General features: G+C 39.0%; 2 protein-coding genes across 3 annotated transcripts; one reads left to right on the top strand and one right to left on the bottom strand.

Moving 5' to 3' along the window:
* The first annotated feature begins 5487 nt into the window (after positions 1-5487).
* Positions 5488-10365, top strand: LOC103722377. Of its 2 annotated transcripts, none has more exons than XM_026810505.2 (2): positions 5488-5984; positions 7913-10365. In XM_026810505.2, the coding sequence occupies exon 2, from the start codon at positions 7997-7999 to the stop codon at positions 9803-9805; it is 1809 nt and encodes a 602-aa protein (XP_026666306.2). In that variant the 5' UTR covers positions 5488-5984; positions 7913-7996; the 3' UTR covers positions 9806-10365. The 2 variants fall into 2 exon arrangements, with proteins under 2 accessions (XP_026666306.2, XP_026666307.2); XM_026810506.2 differs by lacking the exon at positions 5488-5984 and adding an exon at positions 6004-6188.
* Positions 10366-11646: 1281 nt separating this feature from the next.
* On the bottom strand, positions 11647-13219 carry LOC103722376 (plant UBX domain-containing protein 10-like). Its single transcript, XM_008812914.3, has 4 exons — positions 12614-13219; positions 12354-12527; positions 12068-12262; positions 11647-11996 (listed from the first exon to the last, which is right to left on the bottom strand). The coding sequence occupies exons 1-4, from the start codon at positions 13142-13144 to the stop codon at positions 11766-11768; spliced, it is 1131 nt and encodes a 376-aa protein (XP_008811136.2). The 5' UTR covers positions 13145-13219; the 3' UTR covers positions 11647-11765.
* Between the last annotated feature and the right edge of the window lie 701 nt (positions 13220-13920).

Raw genomic sequence — 13920 nt, 5'->3', positions numbered from 1 at the left:
GATAATCTTGAGCAGTGACTTCGAGGGACGTCTTTCTTTCCTTTTCCACATTAAATCCGACCTTTAAAGGCATCTAATTATCTAAAAAACTTCACTGAAGTGAGTCGCGAGCCTTGCAGGCTGGGCACCTTACTATATTTCAGCCACCTTCCATAAAAAGTTCTCACCTTCGCAGAGTAACTTGTCATCCTCGCCTTCAGCAAACTTCTGAAGCCATCTTTTAAGCGAGGAACGCTGATGCCACAATTGAGATGCTGAAAAAAAAAAAAAGCCCTACATCTATAGCCGGCTCTTTCTTTCACATTAATGAAGCAGCCCATGTCTCTTATAATGCCATCTCATGGAAGTATGATGGGTTAGACTCAAGGAATTAAGGCAGCTTCTAACTCTCGGCCTATTTGATTTCGTGTGGATTAACATCCTTTCGTTTCTATCGAAGTTAGCCAATCATCTAAAATTATTTGATCATTTCTGAAGTTAAAGGTGCCAACTAGTAGAATTGATAAAGTCACCGATGACTGGATATTGATACAATGAATTTGAATTTTGCCTTATCCTTGACTTTGACTAGATTTTTTTCCTACCCTAATTTTTTTAAAAAATATGATATAATTTGTTTATAAATAAGTTTGCAAGTATAATTGCATTCATTTCATTTCAAGTTTTTGTATAGTTTTTCCACAATTCGTTATTTTCGTTGGCATGGTAATTCTCTAAAATATCCCTACAAAATTCCATCGGTCATCAAGTATTAAATTTCTCTTTCTCAAATTTAATTTTTATATACGTACGTGATAACAATCACCTTTCATCTTCTACATTTTTTTTTATATTTCTTAAGTTTTTTTTATTTAGTTTTTCTTTTTCTCCTCACCTTTCTTGATAGCTTCTCCTATTAGACATGTAAGTAGGTGTTAATTATACCAATTCATCCCGTGCCATGAGACTATCAATATGTCGTCAAGCATGCAGAAACAATAATTCAATTTTCCATGTTTCATCTTTTGGTTTACCATTAGGATCCAATGATCTCTCCAGAGGGTCATCAAGTCCAATGCTTTCTCATATTGTCTGCCTAAAACGAAAAGGAAAAGAAAAAACATAGAGCATGTGAAAAGTTAATGATAACTTAGAAGTCGGTCAAAGTCTTACAGCTTAATCTTATCAGTGTTATTTTATATAATTATGTGGTTAGTGATTGAAAAAAATGCCACCAAATTGGCTGAGAGAAGAATGAAGGGTTACAATAGTCCGCGAAGCATGCATTTGTAACCCTTTTTTTTTAAGTTGCAGTAACTTCTTAGACAGCATTTGAATACCAAATAGTTAAGTAGAAGGTAAATAGATTAAATCCCCGATAAACACTTCTTAATCAGATAAATATAAATTAGAATTCTTCATTATTTGGTAAACATTTTCGGGGTTAGTGGGATAAGTTGTGAAAAAAAATTGAAAAAGCAGAAAGAAGAGAGAGAGAGAGAGATCCGATTGTTAACTTTATTTAATCCTTCTTCATGAAATAAATTTAACTGATTTAGACTACGTTTTAGGATGTTGACAGATTATACTTAACACATTCTTTTAGAGTCTTGTTTGGTTGGTTAAACTGTTAACTCACCTTTAATCACTATATAACAATCATCCAAATAGGTCCCTGGATGATACCTAACATCAGTGAGCCTGCTCATGGGACTATATCTTGGGGTTGTGGTCCTTTCTCTTTATCAATAAGTGATATAATTAGTCATCAACAGGTAATAAAATCTATAACTACATCAGATATGTGTTATTTAAATTAGTGGATTCAAGTGTAGAATAATGAGCAGATTTGGAGTTTGGGCCTTTGCTTCATTATTTGATATGTATAGGCCGTTCTAGATGTCATTAGTTTGTTATTTGTATATGATATGTCAGCAAGGACAATAACATGCTGATCAACACTCTGGAGTTTAGAGGCAGATATAGGAAGCCAGAATTAAAACAAAAGTAAGGGTAAAGTCCGAAAACCCTCCATGCCGAAATCAGGAACAATTGGAACAGATAATAGACAAGAATTGTATTGAAAATGCAACAAAATCATAAGAAAACTAGTCATAATTTATCCTCTACACCATTTCACCAATCTTCTACCAGCTTTTAAATAGCACTTGAGCAGGGCCAAACTGTGTTTTAGATAGGAAGCACTGAACAGGAGGATGCTGTGGTTCATACGTTGGGCAGATGATATCCCCCATGTATGCAGACAATGCTTGATGATCTACCATTTGCCATTAGTAAAAAAAGAATCGAGGATGCCTCTTTAGTTCAAACAGTTCAAGAAATAAGCATCAAGAGCATCTTGATCTATATATATATTGAAGAGGAGTGTTGGTAAATATTTATAAAGATAATTATATTGGTATGCAGGATCTCAATGATTCAAGTTTATGGACCAATTTGGATATGGACCCTAGTGGCCCGAAAAGGGTCCCATTTTCTCCAAAATTAATGGGTTAAGTCTGAATTCATATGGGTCTGATGCAGGGTGCTAATTAATTTTGCTTAGTGGAATCTCAGATTTGGCAGGTGCAGGCATCTCCAGATTCTACACTCAAATTCTAGTGAATGGAGACCATCGATTTTAGCGAGCCGACATTAGGTGTGACCTAGATAGCAACATTATGCTACTACTCCCATGCATTGCATCGAACAGTTCTTGTATTGGCTCGAGCTGCCAGAACATATTCAAGCTAGCTGCAAAGCGACCCATCTTCTCGTCGGTAAGCTCGCAATCAGTTGGTGACCTAAAAATGAGACCGAGTTCAACCTAACCAATAGAATATCAAACCCTAATTATTTTGAATCAAGAATGAATTTGACCATTCAGACCTGAAATTGATTTGAATACAAAGTTCTCAAACACAAGACACGAGTTAGGTTGTCTTGGGTTTTAATGCCGGGTCAGGGGTGTATCTTTCGTGCGAAAGAAGGATTCACCTTTCTTTGCGTGAATTCACCATTAGATCATCTGCCGGTCACTCTGAGATATGCGCAAGCAAATGAAAACGAAGTTTGGATCGCTTTGCAATGTGTGGTGGGTGATCCGACAGTAGATTCGCAAGAAGGAAGATGAATCCTTCTTTGTTGGGGAAAATACATCCCCAACCCTATTGTTAGTTTGTGTATTAATTTGCACAAGATTTTCGTTAGATGATTAGACTAATTTGGGCTCGGTCTTGGTTAGGTTAGGCAGTGGGAGCTCCTTGCGGAGTACATGTTATTCACCACGTTGGGTAACTGAATTTGAATTGGGGTAGCATCCGTTTTAAGCTTTAGCTAGAGGCTTTTGTAGGAGCCATTTTTAATCAAGAAGTTGGCAACTTGATATATAACAACCATGGTATGCCATATTGTACTGAACTGAATGGTACATACTATATCGGTTTGGTATCAGCACCAGTACTGGTGGTGTACCGACCCTCAGCATGCCAAAAAAATTCTGTACCGTACCATATCGATACTATGCTAGTGTAGCACCAGTATGAGGTCCGGTACGGCGAACCTTAGTAACAACAGAACCTAATGCCTAGCAATAAAAGAACCATGCAGGCCATGCCAACATTTAGGGTTTGATTTAGGGGCAACGGGCTAAAATATGTTCGGTTCATGGGTTGCAGTGGATCTAAGCCAAGACGGCCACATCCAGTAAAAGACTTGGTAACTTTACTAGTTTTTGACCGGGGACTGACCGTCCATCAGAACCGAGCAGCTAGTGCTATTTCCGAGTACTTACCACGGTAAAAGTGGCTGGTAAAGTTCTGGAACGCCACTGCCCTCGTGATTCACTGGACCGGCAGGCAAAAACGTAGTTCCAAGCAGCAGGGGAATTCAGTGCTCGTGTTTTCTTCAGGAGAAACTCATGAACACTTTTATCGTGGGGTGTTTGTTAGGTAATGGAATGGAATCTATTCACAGGTAGTGTATGTACAAATGTAAGCAACTTCCGCCTTGTTGTTTTGCTCGGCACCAGAACCATCAGAAGTCTACTACTTAGACTGGAGGCTTTTGCCTGCCAAGGATGAGTAAACTCCAAACAAACAATTCCAGCAACAACAACAGCAGCTACAACCGCAAGCTTATCATTCTCTTTTTTCTGTGGCATGTCGACATAATTTTTATGGGTTAGAGATCCCATCACATTCAGAAAATCCACCCTACTTTACTTTCTTGATCACTAGGACACCAAGGTGGGGCTCTTGCATGCCATAGATGTGGCCGGCATTAATTAGTTTCCACATGGACTTGGATTAGCCTGGCCGGTCTTACAGGTGTGGAGTTGATAGATGGTGAGAAGAACTCATCTTTTTTTTTTTTTTAATTTTTGATTGCCTTCCTCCTGTCTTTAAGACCGAATCCATTCGATTTTTTAAAAAAGTTAGTAATCCTTAACTTTTCGAGAAATTCTCCTTTCAGTAGTTTTGAATGGCTACCTTTTTAAATCGTTGTGACCTTGGTTAAGGCCATGATAACAATGGAATCCGAAAAGTATACAGAAAAGATAAATTCTTTTGTATTCGATTATACCCTTTTCCCGTGAATAGCAGCTGCAACTATGACAGTCCTAAGATAACGAAATTCTTTGGCGAGTAAGTTCCAACCTATATGAAAGGGGTAATCTCTAAAAAAAGATTATAAAAGAAGCGATCAAAATTGTACCTGGATATGTTTACAATCTTGAATTTTCAAACACATCGCACTTCCGCTCGAGGTTTACTCGGATATGAAATCCAATCTCATAAATATAGCATCTCATTTTTTTTATACTACTCAAAGCTTCGAGGCACTTCGAAATCGAAAAACTGTACAAAAGAAGGTGCTATCAGGGAACAATTATCTGATTCAGATTTGCAAATTATTATAGATAATTCATTAGTAGAATGGAAGGAGGCAACTAGGATAGGGGTTGTTTCCTTTGCACCAAAAAAGAATTCATCTTCCTTCGCATGAATTCACCATTGAATAGCGCAATAACCGCTTCAAGATCGGTACAAACGAATGAATGGAGAAATTTAGAATGCTTCGAGATATCTGCAAATTATGATCCAAAGGTTAATATCATGAAAAAAGATCAATCATTTTTTTGCACGAGCAGCACAACCCGAACCCAATAAACAAGCATATCAAAAAAATTACAGCCTAAGGCAATCTCGAGCAGCATTTGCAGGGCCAACATTTCCAAACCGTGCCACAAAGAGATTGCTAATGCTGGTTAAAGATGGATCATGGGCAAGTAAAAGAGAACCGATCATGTCATCCAAAACCCCCAATAATATCACATACTTCTGTTTCTATGCCAACTTCCATGTTGCTACAGCATCACTCGATCAAACAAGCACTCAATATTAAAATGAATCATGCATTACCATATAAATCTATATTTTTTATCATATTTGTGCCACTCTCGAAACTTACTAAAAATCACTCGAGCAAGCAGCACAGTTAAAATAAAATCTAGATGTAATTCATGGGATTATTGGATCTATCAGGAGGCAGCTGTATCTGGTACGAAATAAATCTTCTCCCCCTGGATGATGGTGAGGCTTCAAGGAGCGAAGATCTTCGAACATCAGCACCGGGGCGCAAATCGGATGGACGATTTGGACACATCGAAGGAGGTCTTAATTGCAGAGCAAGGAACAAAATTTTCAATGGTAGCGTGAAGAACAAGCGAGCGGTAGATCTGGTAGGCCGGCCTTTTAGGAGAATTAAAGCATGGCCGCGTACTAATATGACACGGGTACAGAGGCTACAGGGGGGCGGGAGGGTTGCCGCTGCTACAGTTAATGTTCTTCCGTTTGTAGTAACTCCCTGGCTGTACGCAGAAAAGAGGGAAAGAAACGGTGGTGTGGGAATGGGTGAAACAGAGAGCTCTGTGACCACTGTGGATCCCTTCTCTCTCCGATACCTTTTACAAGCCCCAGCCCGCCGTCTCTCCCCATTACAAGGTATCTATCCTTCGGTCCGGTTACCTCCAATCCCAATCTCCCTCTCTCTCTCTCTCTCTCTCTCTGGGGTATCTCTCTCTGGGACAGCGGAAAAGGGAAATTATTGAGAAATTAGTACATCGATTGGATTTCTCCGAGGGGGTCTTTGGAACTCAACGAGGTTTCGTTTCGATTGTCGGATCTGCGGATATGTAGAGAATTGAGGTAGATTGGAGTTTGGGGGAATGGGTTCCTCTTTTTTTTTTTTTTTTTCTATATTTTTATTTGTTTTTACTATGATTTCGTGTTTTAGGTTGGTTTTTTCTTGGTTCTTTAATGACGATTTTTCTTCCTTTTTTTTCCCTCGTTATAAATAGTTCGACTTTGGGACTTTTGGCTCTTTTTTCTCTTTTCTCGCTCAATTTTCAATTCTTGTATGTTTTTCACGCCTGATATGTTTTTTTTTCATTGTTGCCGTCTTGGTTTGTTACATTAATTTGATTGGTAAGAGAATTTGGTTCAGTTTTTGATTGCTTTTGTGCTTGTTTATTATTGTGTGGATGGAAGGAGAGAACTACAATGGTTCGAAGAACCTTAGTTGTATATGACAAACTATAGCTTAATATTAGTAGTTGCATACTCTAGAAACTTTCAGAAGAGATTGGGCTGGTGGATACGATTTGTGTCATCAGTTTTAGAACGTCTATGCTCGAACATGGACGAAAGAAGGTAATCAATATTTAATTATTGATTGCAATATAATGTGGGTTTGGCCTTATGGTGTAGTATGGAGTTTGGCTGATAACATTGCCTTGTACATGAATGGACTTCACTATATCAGATGGTGCATTCCTCTGATTTCTTCTCTATAATATTTCAGACATGGAGAGGCATTTTGGATCATCTCCTCCTTTGTTTGTGCGATATTGCTCATATGTTAGGAAGGGCTGAGGCAAGTAAAGGCAGGAGGGAGAAGTGGGTAGGCTGGGGAGGCCACTTATCCTGCAACTTTGAGATATTCTGCATATGAAAAATCACCTTTTTTTCTAAAAAAATAAAATTATTTCTGGTGTTCCTCAGATATTGAGATTGCAAAACCGGCTGTCTTTCCCATTCCCTCCAAATTTCTCCCTCTCCTGGCCTTTATTGTCCTCAGGCCTTCCAATTATATTAGGTATATCACATGCATATAGAAGCTAACCATCCAAACAGGCCTGATAGATTGCTTCAAACTGCAGGAGTTCAACCAATAAGTTATGTTCCATTACCTACTGACAGGCCCTTTTTTTTTTCCGGCAAGCCCCTCCATAGCCCAAAGTTGCCTTGTCCAGGGCTATGGTTTCAATCACAGAGGGTTGACATCAAGTTGAAATCTATTCATGTAATGATCTCGTATGGCAGTAGTTCAAATTTCAATCTATGAATTTGACCCCATATAGACATGGTAAGGCCTGTAATTTGAGGTTGATTTTAATGTTATGTGGGTGCATCACGAAGCAAAAATTTGTGTTGGCATTAAATGGTTTGAAAGATAGACTTCTGGATATAAGCAGTTATCATAATCATATCCATCAGTCCTTGTTCCAAGTGTTTAGAGTCAACCATTTGGATCCTCATTTGCTAATCATTCCTATGAAGGTTATTAACAGATTATTCAATTTGAATGTTCTTGTCCTTTGATGATGTCTTTGATTAAATTGTCCATGTTACCAGGTTGAAGCTCATGTGATTGGGTTGTTTAGTTTACTTACAACCTAATTGCTTGATATTTTATGTTGAAATGAACCTTTGTTAGAGAAACGAGTTTCTATCTTCATATGAGCCATCACTTGCTGCTACGAGTCCATGTTGTAATTGTTTCCTTTTCTGGCGTCTACCTTCATCACTTCTACTATGTTTGTTGCCTTAATGAGCATCGAAGTGCTTTTTCCTGATTGGTTGCTTTTCAGGCATTTTCTTGTTGGAGTCTAAGATTTTATGCCGGAAGTTCCAATCTCTCATATGATTGCTCCGTATTTAGCCCCCTTGTGCCAATGGGCATTGTCAAGATTAGGCCTCGGGGGCCTGGAAATGATGATTCTGCAGGAAAAAGATCTCGTACCTTTCCACTCAATGAGCTCACACAAGAGGAGGGATTGTTCTTGGAAAAGAGCACTGGTGACGTTTTTGATGACGGTGAGCTTGCAGAGGTGGGTTGTGAGTTTGTCATGGTTGAAGATCAGGTATGCAATGTTCCATATGATCTTTATGACTTGCAAAACTTAAAGGAAATCCTCTCTTTGGAGATTTGGAATTCTGGTTTAACAGAAGAAGAAAGATTTTCTCTAGCAGCTTACCTTCTAGATATGGACCAACAGACATTTTGGATTACGATAAAGGAGTTGCTCAATGGTGATAATATGTTCTTTGGAAGTCCCTTGGAAAATTTTTTCTTCAGACTGAAAGGTGGATTTTATTCTCCACAAGTTTCTCATTTAAGGGAAAGTCTGCAGTTCTTGCAAAGACGGGGCTATTATCATTCCCTAAGATCATATCATGAGAATATGTGTCAGAAGTGTGTGGACATCAAAAGGGCATGGAGTAATTGTCACCCAAGCATGAGGGAAGATCGCAAGCCTGTATTTTTGGTGGATCTCAATGCATTTCCTGCAGAGGAAGAGATGTTAAACAAGGGTGAAAAAAATGCGGCAACCATTCCGCTGTTAAAGAAGACCAAATATATGAATGAAAGGGTAACTGCTCATGATCCAATGGTTGTTTTTAAGGGCATAGCATTAAACAGGAAAACAAATGCAAAAGGGGTTCTGAAAATAAAACCAATTGAAATGAATGCAATGCAAAATCAACCTCTGCTACCATTGCCAAATGAGCCATGGGAGCCATGTAGGCGGCCACCTAAAGGCGTATTAAAAATAAAGCCTAAATGTGATCTTCTTGGTCATCAACGGGAACGATCCAGAATGATTCAAGTTCCACCAGAACAAACTACAGCTGATCTATCGGGTGTTCATAACTCTAGATTCTCCCCTTCACAATTTGCTTTTACATGGGATAAACAGACCTTTGATGAGAAGTTACAATTTGTACATCGGACAGGCAGAGATGGAAATACTTATAGAAGTCCTGAGCTTATAGAAAATCAGCAAAGGGAAGAATTTTTGAACATGGGTGCTGGACAGAGATCGCAAAGAAAGAGAAAGATGGTAAAGGACGTGAGGTCAGATAATGCTATAGAGATAAATGAAGAAACTTTTCCATTGAAAAATAACCTGAAATTGAGGATATATTCTCATGAAACTGGTGGGATGGGAAAGCACCACGACGGAGAGAACCTTTGGCAAAACTCAGGTCAACGAAGTAAGGAATTTCATGCAGGTTCTGCAGACTCATACCCTATTAGTCCTGGTAATCATCGAGGAAGAATGCAGATGACTGCAGTGCATTCCACACTTTCTGAAGCAGTTTCAGGGGCCCCAATTGTTCTCACTGATGAGCACCAGCCTTTTACAAAGTCTTCTGATCATTCAAAACATAAGCTTAGAGATAATAATGATGGAGTATTGAAAATGCCAAATGCCCAAATGGCTACTTCAGGGGTTGAAAGAGAAGGTCTTATGTTTCCGATAACATATAAGCGGAAAAAAGCATACACAAAGCTTAACTCAGTCACCTCTCTTAAGCAGCTTCCTGTGGTAGCTGATGTGGAATCAGTATTGCCGAGCGGAAAAGTAGACATGAAAGCAAAGGCTATCAAGATAAAGTTTAAAGGGTGGAATGATAAAAATGCTGAGTACAAACAAGGAATGCTGAATGGGATGCAACATGGGTCCATGTCTAGCTAAACCTCTGTGATGTAATGCATGAGCATCTTTTATTGGATCCCACAACAAATTGAAGATGTTTCGGTGCTTCTGCTGGTGGAGTGCTGCATTCGTTGCAAAACAAGCTGCTGCTTGTTAGGCCTGTATTATGAAAAGCAACCATGCACCCATTTCGATGGTGGGGTGTCTGGGAAATATTTGCTGGAAATTTCATCAAAGTTAAAATATTTGGAGCTGATTGCGGTCACAGGGGAATGAAGTCACATAATATGTGGCAGTTATATGCATATAATAATATACAAATAGCTTAGGTATTTCATCCCTTTATCTGGGATGATCTGTATTTTGTTTTGTATCCTACTATCAGTGAGTAGGCAAAAGTGACGCTATTTTGTCTTTTTATTAACACAAATTAACTCCTGCTCATTATACAAGCTGATCCTGGAAAAACCATGCTGAGATGTATATGTAAATCGATGTATGTTGATTTTAGTTTCCAAAGATACTCTTCACTCTCAGCCTTCATGACATTGGCAAATTTATTCAAGCCAATCTCACCTCATTTCTCTGTTTATGGATAACTTTAGACTGCATCAAACTTGATCAGGTTTTATGTGCCAGGGTTGATGCAAGCTTTCCTTTGTTTAGCTTAAAGCTTCCAATGACTTAAAAGTCAGCTCTTACATCTGTGCTGCTCATCTTAGCCTAGAGGTAAAGAGAGAATTTCTGAATAGAATGGAAATACAAGTATTTGAAACCTGCTACTATTGATTTCTTAATTAATGCTTGGGTCTTTTGATATTTCTATATGTGGTTTGATTCAATTAGGGTTCCTGTTCTCCAGATTATTGTCTTTCTTGACTGTGTATGTTTCTGTCTCCTTTTGTTTGTTGGCTCTCTCTATAACAAGCTTTACTTTATTAGCACTGTGCATAAGACATCATCCAGGGTTATGTTATAGTACATTCATAACATTTTTGGTAAAGTACATTGTTGCTGATCTTTGGAGAACTTGTATCACTTGGTGGTAAATATCTCGTGTTTTTTCCAGGAAAACCTCATGTGAAAAAGCATTATTATTTTGGCATCCTAATTGTTGTGGAAGTTAGGTTAAAGAAATTATTTTCTTTCCTTTGAAGCTTAGTTTTTTGGACATAGGGAGTCTTCAGGTTTACATTCAATTGAGGCAAGGTGGTGAAGGACCAACTGAGAAGGTGTGGGCTTGTGGAGTGAAGACAGAGACACTGCAGGAAGGAGAGGTGCTTGGATTTCTGCTGAAGGAAGGAAGGGTATAGGAACAATTGGTGAATGAGGATTCACAAAGGCAAACCCATATATTTGATATTAGGCTCAATGATTGGTTATACTGTACTGATATTTTTTGAGATAATTGTGCTGCTAAGGGTCAAGGCAAACCATATCATATTCATGGAATGCATTTTAGGGCAGCTTTGATAGAGACTTGGGAGGTTTAATCTCAATATAGTCCCTACACCTTCAAAGATAAATGTTATTACGTAAAATCTTGCTAGCAATTTCATGACTGTACAAAGGGTCTTGTCATGAAATGCATTTTTAGGGCACCTTTTTTGGCAGTGACAATCTTATGTAGACTCGAGCCTTAATCTCAACATAATCTCTAATCATTTCAAAGTAGATGTATTAGCATATTCTCACTAGCATGGCATGGCACTTCTTTATGAACTTAAAGCTATACTGATGTCATTTTCTTGCCACTTGCACCTGAATCAACCCATTGTAACCGTTACCTACTATTCAATTAATTGATTCTTTTTATATGTTGTATTGTATGTTCTCCAAAAGGGAGTAGTTGGCTAAACACATTAGGAGTTCAAATTTTATCAGTCACTGGAAGGTAAGGATGTATATATCTTATATTAATGTACATGCTTTGGTTACAATACACCTCCTATATTAACAGTAATAATCTTTAAATGACTATATAATCAGAAACATATTATTATTGAAGCAGCTCCAGGAACATAGTAGCGCTTGGATGGAGACCTGCATCTTTGAGAGTCATTTCCAATTGTTCATAACCATAAACTTTCCTTGGGAAGTTGGATATCAGCCGGTAGCTTCCTATACCAGGTATATCCAGGGAGTCGATGTATCTGAATATTGATCTAATAGTATCTGTGCAAAGGAAACTCTGCTCTATTCTTTGCCCATTTGGAAATCTTATCAGTATCTGCAAAATAATTATCCAATGCTTAGAATCATTGTATTGCGAATCTGGATACGGTTTGATATTTTACATACCTTGGTAGTGGATTTTGTTTTACTTGAAGTAACGGTTTCCTTTCTTTGGATTTCCTTGCTTGTATCTTTTGTTTTACTGCTTAATTGTTTGGGCGGAGGGTTTCTCTGGAGCCTCTCATTATTAGCTTTCTTCCTCCTTTCTGTTGCTGCCCGAGCCATCTCGTCTGCAAGCCTTTGCTGGGCTCTATCCTTTTCCTGCAAGTGATAAACCGCCATTAATGCTTTTGTTCCTTGATGAACTGTCATGATAAAAAGTCATTTGGCATTGTTGGTCTTCATTTGTCACCTTGTCCTTCTTAAGTGATTCAAGATAAGCTGCATCTTGTTCCACTCGCAGTTGGCGATTTGCTCTTCTGTTCTCTTCTTCTTCTGTTCTCGAGGCCCTGAATGCTGAACCATGTTCCTCGATTGTCTTTTGCAAAATATTCACCAGTTCTTCAGGTGAAACTGGTCCTACCACCTGAATAGATACGGGAATAGAAGCTTTACTTTATCATAAAACGCCTATTTTCCAGAAGTAGTTGTTGAGAAATATTTTTTTGGTACCTGTTGTAGAACTGCAATGCTGTCACCAGAGGTCGGAGCTACAACAGCACAGAATGGGAAACTGCCTGCTTTCAGTGTGACGGCCATCTCCGATCCTTCTCCTCTGTCTGCTACTGCTCCCCATGATACAAAGTTTGCGTCGAGAAACTCTACCACCAGCTGCGAACGAAGTGTGTCGCGGCAAAAGGGAGCTGTGTAGGGGTTGTCCGGAGCATGGAGGTACAAGAAAACAAACTTCGACTCGTCCTTTGCAATCCTTAGAGCTTCAAGGAACCGGCATGCATAGAAGAATGGGTGGGTGCTGCCATATTGTTGCTCCAAGAGGGTTACAAAAAGCCATTCCTCTGGGATCATCAGAAGTCCTGGCTGTTGCTGGGATTGCAGATTCTGAGGGCCTCTTCTCGGAGCTCCATGGCCAATTGCTCTTGATATCCCCTCTATTATGCTGAGAGGAAGTCTTGCGATCCTGCGGACAAGTTCAGTGCATGAGGCTCGCAGCTCCTGTATCATGTCGTCTCCCGTTGATGTCATTCTTAAACTAGCAAGAGTGTTTCTTTAAGAGATAAGTTGAAGTGGTTTAATGGATGAATAAAATTGGAAGCAGCAGCTTTTGGATTTTGGTGGTGGATGTAGTCTTGTAGTGAGCTATCTTTAGGACCCTTTATTCTTCTTCCTCCTTTGGAAGCTCGAGGAGATCAAGCATTCTTTCTTTGCCGGTTGCCTTAAACTTTTCTTTTCTGGGAAGCTAGTTGGGTTGCTTTATTCCCTGTCTCTTCACATGTAAAGAAAAGCATAATTAGTCCTAGACCAACCTGATATGCATCATGCGAAACAATGGATCAGGTACATGATATGTTAAAGGAACGAATTGTATTATTTGGATCTTTTCCTTAGACTATTGAACGTCTACCAAGTTAAACTGATAATTTTAATGTATACTGAACTTGCTGAAGCTCGAGTAATCGTTGCTCTTGCTTGGAGGGAACATAGGAAGCATATGTTTTTAAATTTACTCAAGACAGTCATGATTGAATTAATTATGGTCGCCCACAAAATACTTCTTCTTGAATAATCTTGAATATTTTGTTTTATCTGAATAAAATACTTCCTCAGATGTCGGTCAGAGAGTGGATAACAAAAGATTATGCCAAACCACCCTCAAGAGGTATGGATAACTTTATTCAGTCAACGGGCAGAAAGGTGGTAGATAAACAGGCTAAAGTTATTTCAAGGGAGGGTGAAATCAACTTTAACCACCCCACAGAGCCCACCCCCCCCCCCCCCCCCCCCCCCCCCCCCCCCCAGCC

Source organism: Phoenix dactylifera, unplaced genomic scaffold (assembly GCF_009389715.1).
Source record: "Phoenix dactylifera cultivar Barhee BC4 unplaced genomic scaffold, palm_55x_up_171113_PBpolish2nd_filt_p 000143F, whole genome shotgun sequence".
NCBI classification, from domain to species: Eukaryota; Viridiplantae; Streptophyta; class Magnoliopsida; order Arecales; family Arecaceae; genus Phoenix; species Phoenix dactylifera.
This window is presented reverse-complemented; position numbering and strand designations above follow the sequence as displayed.